The sequence below is a fragment of the Xenopus laevis genome, chromosome 1L (genome assembly GCF_017654675.1).
Source record: "Xenopus laevis strain J_2021 chromosome 1L, Xenopus_laevis_v10.1, whole genome shotgun sequence".
Taxonomy (NCBI): Eukaryota; Metazoa; Chordata; class Amphibia; order Anura; family Pipidae; genus Xenopus; species Xenopus laevis.
The window spans coordinates 171,444,754-171,456,920 of NC_054371.1; the positions used below are offsets into that span (position 1 = coordinate 171,444,754).

At 39.3% G+C, this 12,167-nt stretch overlaps 2 protein-coding genes across 6 annotated transcripts in view; both read left to right on the forward strand.

The window, feature by feature from the left end:
• stx2.L (syntaxin 2 L homeolog) overlaps window positions 1–4,393 on the forward strand; it is a 37,489-nt gene extending 33,096 nt beyond the window's left edge. For 2 of the 3 annotated variants that reach the window (XM_018246654.2, XM_018246663.2), the window contains one exon: window positions 3,186–4,393. Coding sequence is in view for 1 of the 3 variants with exons in the window: in XM_018246663.2 (XP_018102152.1) it covers window positions 3,186–3,263 (78 nt within the window). In the remaining 2 variants the exon portion in view is untranslated. The remainder of the gene's footprint in view (window positions 1–3,185) is intronic. The other variant, NM_001093394.1, reaches the window with a different exon arrangement.
• A 5,920-nt stretch (window positions 4,394–10,313) lies between these two features.
• The window catches only part of rimbp2.L (RIMS binding protein 2 L homeolog), a 211,219-nt gene continuing 209,365 nt past the window's right edge, over window positions 10,314–12,167 (forward strand). Inside the window, exon 1 of one of the 3 annotated variants that reach the window (XM_041567214.1) lies at window positions 10,314–10,750. In XM_041567214.1, coding sequence (XP_041423148.1) covers window positions 10,697–10,750 — 54 coding nt within the window. In that variant the 5' untranslated portion in view covers window positions 10,314–10,696. Of the gene's footprint in view, window positions 10,751–10,771; window positions 11,512–12,167 lie in introns of those variants that run through there. The other 2 variants (XM_041567218.1, XM_041567220.1) reach the window with 2 other exon arrangements.

Consider the following 12,167-nt stretch of genomic DNA (forward strand, 5'->3'; position numbering starts at 1 on the left):
GTGAGTTCTGCTTCTTCTATAGCAAATAAACCCCCCCAGCTGCTCTCTTACCTGGGACAGGAGTGGGCGGAGCCAGGGTGGGGAGTGGGTGGTGCTGAGGTGGTACGTGGGTGAGGCGGGGCATGGGCGGGAAGTGCGCAGGAGGATGGGGCCCTTCTGGAGATTTTTTTGCAGGGGGGCCTAGCACACTCTAGTTATGCCACTGACACCACACATTAATAATAAAAGTCAATTCCCAGGTTTATTTAAATATTCACAAGGTATCAGGGTTAACTTCAGACATTACCATGAAATTCACTATACAAACTGATTATGTGACAGCATTTCGTTGCACAATCCCAGCTTTTACAATGTGAATTTCCTTCTCATAGGGTCAGACTGGGGGGCCCCAGGGCACCCTCCGGACCCTCCTGACCCCCCCTGCTGCACCGCATGTGTGCATTCAAAAATTTTGCCGCGACTGCTGGACAAAGGAAGGTCGCAGCATTAAAGGACAGGGAAAGTGTAAAATAGAATAAGGCTAGAAATGCTGTATTTTTTATACTAAACATAAGCATGAACTTACTGCACCACAAAGCCCAATCAAACAAATGATTTATGCTTTCAAGTTGGCCACAGGTGGCTGTCATCTTGTAACTTTGTTAAACATCTTTGCCTGACCCTGACCCTGCACATGCTCAGTGTGGTCTGGTCTGCTTAGGGATCCTCATAAACAAAGCTGCTTGAATTCTGCATGCTGGTAAGTAAGGCGGGGGCTCCCCCTGCTGTTCATATGTATGATTGTTTCCCTGCTCAACAGTTAGGGACCGTCTGACAATTCATATCCACAGCAGTAAATGAAGGGAGAATTTCACTGCATACAGTCAGGTTTCTTATAAAAACGGTACACATTTTTTAATTAAAGTATACTGGAGATAGGTTTCTTTTTCCTTTAAGAAGCCTCCAGATCGCAAATCTGGGTGCGGGTCTGGGCCAGCGAGGCCCACAAGAAGTGTGGGGGCCAACCAGGTTTTTTCTTGTTGTCCCGCCGGCCCAGTCCGACCCTGCCTGCACATAAAACGTAGTGGCATAAAACACTTTTTATATTTATATAGGGTTGCCTACTTAAAATTCCCTGTAAAAATCATTTACTTTGCAGTTTAATATAGCACTAAGAACTCCCCCCCCCTCCCCGTAAATAAAACAATGTGTCTATATAAAAATCTTGCACAAGGCTCGGGTCTATAAGTTAAAATTTGGCATAGAATTTAGTGTGGGCAGGCTGAGCATGATGAGAGTAGTCCGAATGATGGGAAGTACTGTAAAAGGTTAAGTGGTGTCTAATAGTAATGCCTTATTATTACTGTTAACTGTTCATTCTGAAAGTACCTTGTGAATATTTAAATAAACCAGTGAATTGACCCTGACCCTGCACATGCTCAGTGTGGTCTGGTCTGCTTAGGGATCCTCATAAACAAAGCTGCTTGAATTCTGCATGCTGGTAAGTAAGGCGGGGGCTCCCCCTGCTGTTCATATGTATGATTGTTTCCCTGCTCAACAGTTAGGGACCGTCTGACAATTCATATCCACAGCAGTAAATGAAGGGAGAATTTCACTGCATACAGTCAGGTTTCTTATAAAAACGGTACACATTTTTTAATTAAAGTATACTGGAGATAGGTTTCTTTTTCCTTTAAGAAGCCTCCAGATCGCAAATCTGGGTGCGGGTCTGGGCCAGCGAGGCCCACAAGAAGTGTGGGGGCCAACCAGGTTTTTTCTTGTTGTCCCGCCGGCCCAGTCCGACCCTGCCTGCACATAAAACGTAGTGGCATAAAACACTTTTTATATTTATATAGGGTTGCCTACTTAAAATTCCCTGTAAAAATCATTTACTTTGCAGTTTAATATAACACTAAGAACTCCCCCCCCCCTCCCCGTAAATAAAACAATGTGTCTATATAAAAATCTTGCACCAGGCTCGGGTCTATAAGTTAAAATTTGGCATAGAATTTAGTGTGGGCAGGCTGAGCATGATGAGAGTAGTCCGAATGATGGGAAGTACTGTAAAAGGTTAAGTGGTGTCTAATAGTAATGCCTTATTATTACTGTTAACTGTTCATTCTGAAAGTACCTTGTGAATATTTAAATAAACCAGTGAATTGACTTTTTTATTATTAATGTGTGGTGTTCTGATGTAAAGCAGCGCTAACTGGTAAATGGCACATTGTATTGTTTGAGTTTGTATATAGTATATACAGTATATTCTGATTCTGAACATCATCACTGGGGAGAGTTGCAGCTTATCTATAACACACTGATTAATTGTACATATAAGTTTAGCACAAATTGGGTAAATCTAGATTTTGACCCTGTTAATTGTTGTTGTTTTATTAGAAGATTGTGCTATGAGTTGGGGTAATGGCACACAAGGAGATTAGTCGACAGTCATAAATCTTCACTTCTACAGGTGACTAATCTCCTCTGAGTGTTGCAAGTGGTAAAATAAATGCATCGCTTTGTTTTTCCAAAGTCGCCCAGTTTCCTCACGAGGCAGAAGAGATTTATCACGGCGACTAATCTCCTTATTATTATCCATTGCCCTAAGGGTGGTGGCACAGGGGAAATTTAGTCACCTGCTATATAAATCTTTGCTACTGGGGGCGGCTAATCTCCCCAAAGTGCCTTCCCACTGGCAAGAATGTGAATCGTCGGCTGGTATAAGCATTGCTTCAGGTTTTTCGAAGTTGCCTCATGAGTAAACTTCGAGCGACTTCAGAAAACTGAAGCAACACGTGTTCAACCTGCCGGTGATTCACATTCTTGCCAGTGGGAAGGCATTTTGGGGAGATTAGTCGCCCCCAGTAGCAAATATTTATCTAAGGCGACTAATTCTCGCCACCACCCAAAACTGTACTTTGAACCAGAAAATATAGAGCAGGTAATACCTTTTAATGGCTAATTTAGTAGATGACAAAATGCAAGCTTTCAGGCAGGTACTGTATTTTGATCACACCCATCCCTGTCTAGCACAAGTCTTATGCAAGTTCTTACAACTCCAGTCAGACTCTCTTTAAAGCTGTAGTCTAATAGTAAAATTGAATTCTATTTGATTTGTACCCATCCTAGTGTACTGCAAATATGATTCCTTTTAATTATGTACAATACTGTATGTATATTAATACTAACCTTCTCTCCTGGCTTTACAGAAGCTGATCTTTATCATTATCTGTGTAGTCATCTTACTGTTGATCATTGCAATCATCTTGGCTACAACGCTGACCTAAGCATATATAAGGACCTCAGAAGACTCCCCATCCAAGCCATGCCTTCAATGGAATTTTCCACCAAGCTTTCTGTTGGATACCTTTATTTTTCCACCAGGGAAAACAGCCTGCTCTAGCAACTCTAAACCTGCTTGGCTCCTTTTTCAGCAGAAGGACTGTTTCATTTTTGCACTTGAAACAGCAGTCAAGACCAACTTTGACTGGAAATGTGGTGCAGCTAATGAATATCTGCTTCTAAAGCCAAGTCAGCAGCCCACAAGCACCGGAACAATGACCATATCATTTATTATACTAAGGATTCCACGTTTTTTTTCAGAAAGGTTGAGCTAGCTTTGGCACTAACGGAAATGAGATGGTAAATGTGCAATCTTTAACTTTACTATTTTGTGATTTATATTTTATTGGGTATTTGATTCACCATGGACTCCTCTGGTAACCTTTTCTCTGTTTAGTGCCTTATTAGGTAGAATGGTTTCAATCCAATCTGTCAACTACAAGTGTAAAGGTTTATTCAAGCCCAGTTAACCAAAAATCGGTAATGGGTAGAAACTCCTCTGTGCTTGTATATCTGTGTATGTAGTTAACATACATTCATTGATGGAAAGTGGAGGGCATGACATGACCCATATTAACTGCAAAAGGGGTAATAATTGTCTTAATTATTTTAATCACCATATGTTTGCCCAAACAAAAGGGGAAAAAAATGTTAAAAACTGTTTTAGGGGAAACGTTATGCTTTTAGCTGCCAGTTGGGTGGTTCCAGGTATGAGAGTGCTGAGTTTTAGTCTCATGTATGTAAAGACAGTGCAAGCTAAAATCATTGGGGGGGGGGGGGAGAAATTTTTTAAATACCTCCCAGTAATTATAATTGCAGTAGAATTTCTGTATTGTGCATATGCTCACCAAGGGAGCAGTTGGTTTGGCCAAAATACTGCTGAATCCTGGAAAAAATGCTAATATTTGGCCAAATTCAGTATGTGGTACAACCCTTATTGTCCTTTTAAAGATTGCTTTTTGAAGTAGCACTATTTTCAGAGCAGCCTAGTCACAGACCTCCGATTTGCATTGCTGAAAGGGTTAAAACCTATTCTTAAATACCACCTCTGCACACTTTTTTTTTCTCTGTTTCTCGAACACAACTTGTTTAAATTGTTTATTTAAAAAAAAACAAAAAAACTTTTGCACGTGTGTACCAAAAATGATTATGTGGTCAGAAGAACCGTGTTTTAACCCTTATACTTCAAGATATGCATTATAACCTTTAGATGGATGCTTTTCAAAACTGCACACATCTTTCTTTTGGCCAAAACTGCTGTGCAAACTTTGTACTCTATGAATGTTTTGTGATACGGTGCTTTACTAAAGTGCTGCTTTGAGTTATCTATACACATGGTGATTGAACGTTTTTGATAAGTCTATGAGAGGTGGCCTTATTCTTTCCAGCTTTCAAATGGGAGTCACTGACCCCATCTAAAAACAAATGGTAAGGCTACGAGTTTATTGTTATTGCTATTTTTTATTACTCATTTTTTCTATTCGGGCCTCTCCTATTCATATTCCAGTTTCTTATTCACATCAATGCATGATTGCTAGGGTAATTTGGACCCTACCAACCAGATTGCTGAAATTGCAAACTGGAAAGTTGCTAGAGCTAAATCAATCAAACCACAAATAATAAAAAATAGGGATAGACCGAATCCAGGATTCGGTTCGGGATTCTGCATTTTTCGGCAGGATTCGGCCGAATCCTTCTGCCCAGGTTAACCAAATCCTAATTTGCATATGCAAATTAGGAACGGGAAGGAAAATCGCATGACTTTTTGTCACAAAACAAGGAAGTAAAAAAATATTTTCCCCTTCCCATCCATAATTTGCATATGCAAATTAGGATTTGGTTTGGTATTCGGCCAAATCTTTCGAGAAGGATTTGGGGGTTTGGGCAAATACAAAATAGTGGATTCGGTGCATCCCTAATAAAAAATGAAACCCAATTACAAATTGCCTCAGAATATCACTCTCTAGTCTATAACATACCTGTATAAAAGTCAATTTAAAAGTAATCAACCCCTTTAATAAGGCACAGGTCTCTTGCCTTGCTAGCAACTGCATTTTTATATTTTGGGGTTTTATTTTTTTTCTAGATTTATTAGAAAACATTTAATTCCATGAAAAATATGGTTTGGGGATACAGTGCAATTTTATTGACAACATTCCACATGTTTGTATGAAATATTATCAGCATCTGAGATAATACACTGTACTACAGAAGTTGCTCTGAACGTGGTATACAGCAATTGTACATGCAGCAGTTTTGGGAGTTTAGTGAGCAACAGAGCATCCGTAATTGCTTCCTATTCCTCTCAATGTCAGTTGTCTGGACCCAGGCATTGCATTGTTGTTGTGATGAGTGGCAAGCAATTAGGAGTGTTTTGTTGCCCTCCAACTGAACTACTAAATATCTGGGTATCAAAATGACCAGAATAGCTGCGAGTGTCGTTGCCCTTAAAGCTATGTAAATTTTACTTGGAATTCTTTTTTTTTTTTTTAATGAGTTCATTGTGTTTAACAACCCTAAACACTACATGGGTCTTTTAGTTAACACACGTACTATATCTTGTATAAAGTTGTTTTACATTTTGCCCTGTTGCTTGCTGTAAGTGGAATCCTTTTCAACCCCAGGCAGATGGAATTGGGACAAGTGAAACAGATCCTCTTTGTACCAGCATGATATTTGTTTAGGTTGATATTGGAAGATGCAGCTTGTCTTTTTTAGACAAGGCCTAGAAAGCTTTCTGGAAAGAAGCAGTTGCAGAGCAGCAGTTGCCTACTACCCACTCTGGTTTGCTGGTGGGAAAACTCGGGGAGTCTTAGGTAATAAACAAAAAAATTGCCTATTCTTGTTGTAAACGCTGCCTTACCCCCTTTTTTTTTCCTCCATATGTATATTAAATATAAAAACCGCTTAAACCTCTTTACTATAAATACTGTGTGATGTATACATATAGCAGGATTTCAGCTTCTTTGTTTATACAGTTTTCAATATAAAACAATATAACATCAGAAATTGCCCATTTTGCAATATATTGTATTAAGTGAGAAGTCCCTGCAAATGCACATTAGACTGTTTCATATGACCGTCACCTAAAACAACACAACAGAAGGTGGAACAGGTTATTTTCTAGCCATTTTGCTAGCCGTCTTTTTTTCACATATACAAACATGTTAAACACCTGAGAATTACTCCGTATCATATGCTTAAGAAGTGTGCTTGTTCTAAAAACATATTGTTAGCACATACAAGTATGGGACCCGTTATCCAGAAACCCATTATCCAGAAAGCTTCGAATTATGAAAAGGCTGTCTCCCATAGACTCCATTTTATCCAAATAATCCTAACTGATTACTTTTTTCTCTGTAATAATAAAACAGTACCTTGTATTTGATCCAAACTGCAATATCATTAATCCTTATTGGAAGCCCGTTGATTTATTTAATGTTTACATTATTTTCTAGTAGACTTAAGGTATGAAGATCCAAATTACAGAAATATCAGTTACCTGGAAAACCCCAAGTCCCGAGCATTCTGGATAACAGGTCCCATACCTGTATATGGGGTTATGTAATAAAAGGCAGTAAGTTTGCCCAGGTGTAGTAATCTATAGCAGGAGGTAGCATATAGTGGTCACCTATTAAAAGCAAACATTTTATTGGTTGCTATTGGTTACTGCTCCTGGGCAAACTTAGTGCCTTCTATTACAGACGGGAGGGGGGGGGGATCTTTTAAACCATTTTGTAATGTCATCTTTTCTGGTCCCTGAATATCTGTTTAGGACCATAACATGTTCTGCTATTTGGGTAAATAGTGTTGTTAGTGCTCTAAAGTGCCTCTTCTTTATTGTCAAATGTACGTTTATGCTTTTGTGCATATTCTCATTGTACCAAGCAGCATTTCTGAATTGGATATTGATTTTGTAGTCTACCAATCTGATTTGCTGTTGTGAAATTTTCACTAGGTGCCTTTCATGATTTCTAAGCACTTGTCTGAATAATTAAATCCGTTGTAAAGCAGTAGCTGCCTGGACATGAATACATTGTATATAATAACAATGATTCATTGATTTTGCATTAGGCCACCTTGTGTGTATTTGATTAGTCTTTTACATTCATCCTTTCTCCCCTCCAGTTCTTGGGTAGTGTCATAAGCAAGAGAAGGTAATGAGCTGATAACAGGCGCAGAATGACAGTGTTACCTGCATTTAGAGCCTCTCCTGCCATGGTGAAAACCTTGCCTCACGTGACAGTGAGTAGCCCATTACAAGGGGCAACAAAAAGATTCTTCTGGTACTTTAAAGGAGAACTAAAGCTTAACTAAAGAAGTAGCTAGAAATGTAGTACATTATGTTTTGGGCCCAAGGCAACCACAGCCCTTTAGCAGTAAAGATCTGTGCCTCCAAAGATGCCCCAGTAGCTCCCCATCTTCTTTTCTGCTGATTCACTGCACATGCTCTGTGCTGCTGTCACTTACTGAGCTTAGGGACCCACTCACAATATACAGTACACATAGAATAGAAATGTCACAATATAAGGCTGATTAGTAATTAATACAGATAACTAAGCCCAGAAACCAATGCAATTAGCATCAGAATTTAATAATCAACTCTGTAGCATCATCTTATATTACAGGTCAACCTCATTTTCTGATTTATAATTTGCAACGACCCCTAAGCTTAGATTCTCAACAGCTGCTCACCTGAGCATTTGAGTGTCGCAGACACTTTCCAAAATGGTGACCCCCCCTGTGACAAGTTTGAAGTCCTGGATCATTGCTGCTATTGAGAAGCTGAAACTTTAGGCTGGTGCAATAAGTTCAGTATATAAAATATGGCATTTTTAGCCACATCCATTTTTAGGGTTTAGTTCTCCTTTAAGAACCAAATGTTTATTTTTTAAAATGGAAATTTGGCTCTGCTAGTGCAATGTGGCCCCCCTCTTGACAAGCCCCGACACTAAAATTTAATCGGGAGAGAGGGGTGTCAGCAGCCCCAGGATCATTACCACCTGCATTAAATGCAGAACATAGTTAAAGCAGCAACATATTATATAATAATCCTTATATATAAGGATTACTGGTCATCTCGCACCTGACAATAGTAGACTACCAATTTCTCTTTATTAGGGCTCTTACAGACTAGCGTTTTTAGCTGCGATCCCCTGCGTTGCCGTTCCATGCGTTCAGCCGCAGGGGAGCGCAGGAGTTGACGCACTGAATTATTTTCAATGTGGCTGTACTCACACAGACGCATTTAAGCGCCGCACACCGGTAAAATGCAACATGCTGCGTCCCAACCTGCATTCGGCACTTCTGTGTGAGTACAGCCACATTGAAAAGAACTCAGTGCGTCTACTCCTGCGCAGCTAAAAACGCTCGTCTGTAAAAGCCCTAAAGGTACCAACTGCTCCTAGCATGCCTCTGTTATGTTGTGAGACTCAGAGTAAATGAAGTCAGCTCTGACTGGCTCAGAAATTGCCTTTAGAAACTTACCATAACTACTACTAATGTGGCAAGTGTTTTGTTGAGCACAACATGTGTAAACAAATATATATACTGATTCCTAGAAGTAAAACATTGCATATAATATCTGCAATCACATTTTATAGGTAACAGCCACTGCTGTACAGTCTTAGAAGAAAGATTTTAGTTCTATAGCAAGTGTCTTATTCCTTTTTTTGCCAGAGGATCAGCAGACATGCCACAGAAAGTATAGTGAAATTCAAATACACAACATTCCTATCCTAACAAAAAGCTAATGTTAGGGCATTTTTGTAAATACACCCACGCACCTGTATGTGCCTATTATTCCAACAGTTTGATTCATTGAGTTAGGATTTGTAATTGTTATTATGGACCAGATATTAGCACATCCTGCATGTGAAAAGGAATAGAACAAACTTAAGAAGCGAACAAATTTGACGTGCAGTTTTGAGTCCGTTTAGTGAATATTGGGTTGTTGTTCTTCATTCTATTTGTAAAGGTTCTTTTTTATGTGTTTGTGTTAGTATTGTACTTTAACGATAACCCATTTCATATTCCTTTGCATACCACCATAATCCTGTTTAGACACTGAAACCTTTGTGAATATTTTTTTTAACCGATTTTTCAGTAATATGTACTAATACATTTTCCTAATAAAATGCACTCTACTCGTGTCGTTTTTGCCTTTCATTTGTTTTTTTTAAACTGTGAAGTGTTTATAAGACCTGAGCTATTCTAGAAATATAACCCATTTTCTTATGAAAAAGTATAACTTAAATTCATGAATACATGCAAAAAAACACATGGGAAGCACTGCTGGCAATCCACCTTTAAGTTAACTTTCAGCATGTTATAGAATGGCCGGTTCTAAATAACAATTAGTCGTTTATATTTTTTAGGAGGGATGCACCGAATCCAGGATTCGGTTCAGGATTTTTTTCAGCAGGATTCGGATTCGGCTGGATCCTTCTGCCTGGCCGAACCGAATCCTAATTTGCATATGCAAATTAGGGGCGGGGAAGGAAATCATGTGACTTTTTGTCACAAAACAAGGAAGTAAAAGATGTTTTCCCCTTCCCACCCCTAATTTGCATATGCAAATGTATTCAGCCCAATCTTTCACAAAGGATTTGGTGTTCGCAAAATCCAAAATAATGGATTGGGTGCATCCCTAATATTTTTATACTTTTTTAATTGTTTGCCTCCTTCTTCTGACTCTTTTCAGCTTTCAAATGGGGGTCACTGACCCCTAGTAAAACACAAATGCTCTGTAAGGCTACACATTTATTGTTATTGCTACATTTTATTACTTCAATCTCTATTCAGGCCCTCTCCTGTTAATATTCCAGTCTCTTATTCAAATCAGTGCATAGTTGCTAGGCTAATTCAGACCCTAACAACCAGTTTGCTGAAATAGCTGGAGAGCGGCTAAATAACAAAAAAAAAACACATAATAAACAATGAAAACAAATTGCAAATGTTGTCATTTTCTATAACCTACTAAAAGTTAACTTAAAGGTGAACAACAGCTTTAAAACTTTTTTCCCTACAATATACAATGTGTGTAAATTAGTTGTAATGGGCTGGAGACAGAGTTTCTTCTACAAAAGAATGTTGATGCTGGTATCATGTCACGCTTATGGTTACAAGCCTCGTAAGCCATGCTAAAATTAGGCTCGGCACAGAGCCACTTTCTCAGGCGTGGGGTCAACCCTTGCACCTGTAGAGTAGCTCAAATCTGTGCCATTTTCAGCGATTGGTCCTCATGTCCCAAAGCACAAGTAACACTCGATTTGTGAAACCCTGGAACACTCATCTCTAACAAATCAAACCGTTTCTCAACAAACCGTGGCACCTTATACACCGATACACTTATATCTGGTTTCTTACAATTCTGATTATGAAAGAAGAACCCGATGAAGTATCTTCCGACATAAAGGACACCGTAAATACAGTGAGTAAATGCCTGAAACGTTTTTCGAGAAGTTTCATTAACAGTCATGAATGCAGAAACCATTACTGTTATTGCTTCTTTCATCTGTCTGATGTATAAGTTCACTGGTACTTTTTATTATATTTGAATGCATTGCATAATATTGGGACCACAAGTTTATGAATGTTTTGTAATCATTTATGAACAAATACACTATTGCTTTACCAACAACTGACAGCTTCTGGTATGTAAAAGGTTAAATGCCCTGTACTAAGTGATCAGATTTCAATGTTCATGTGTTTCCCCTGGGGGAAATAAATTATGTACACGGTTCTTTAGTATCTCTAAATCCCATGCCTTGCATTATCTATTTCTTCTTGAGTTTCTTCGAGGGGGTGGGAATTTCAAAAGTAGTTGCCTGTCAACAAAGAAAGGGAAGTCTCTGTGTGCAGCAAAGCCAGGAAATGACTTTCTATACCTGGATGGAGATTATCTGTATTAGCAATGAAAGGGCACAGCTGATTCTTTTCTCATAGGCAGCTCCTCCCATTGTTGAGGATAATAGCTCGCTGCAGGCTGTGATTGTTATAAGCACATAACAGAAGGCAACGTCACTTTTCTTAGTTAAAAATTCCAGAGATTACTACCCTGTAGGTATTTGTTTGAATTCCCTGAATGACAAGGCTTGCTGAAACTTGATGAGTGTACAGATGCAGCTGGAGGAAAGTTGCTGCAAATAGCAAAACCTACTACAGATATTTCTGCACATCTCTGAATTCTTGGTAAGTATTTATTATTATACCTACTGAGTGCAATACAAATGCTGGCTGTCAGACCTGAAGGAAGTTTTCATATTATACTTAACCTGTATGTTTCATTATAGGAAAACACTACCAAGGTCAGCAATGCAGAGGGGTTGTTTCTGAGAACCCGCAGCAAACACTCACACAATGTTAATATATTCATAATCTGTCAAATCTGTTTCCATCCTGTTAAAAAAAAAAAAAATTAGTATTTGAAGCAGCACATATTTCATTCTGCTCCATCATGTGACTCTTAGGGCAGAGACACACGCTCAGATTCGGAGAGATTATTCGCCCTGCGACAAATCTCCTCTTCTTCGGGGCGACTAATCTCCAGAACTGCCTTCCCGCTGGTGGGATGGCACTCGGAGTGCTTTGTTTTCTGAAGTTGCCCGAAGTTGCCTCGCGATTTAACTTCGGGCGACTTCGGAAGACAAAGTGCTCCGAGTGCCATCCCACCGGCGATTTACATTCTAGCCGGCGGGAAGGCAGTTCAGGGAGATTAGTCGCCCTGAAGAAGAGGAGGTTTGTCGCCGGTCGACTAATCTCCCCGAATCTGAGCGTGTGTCTCTGCCCTTAGAAGGTTGTTTATCAAAGGTTGAGTTTGTTTATTTTTACCTCAAATAAACTCACAA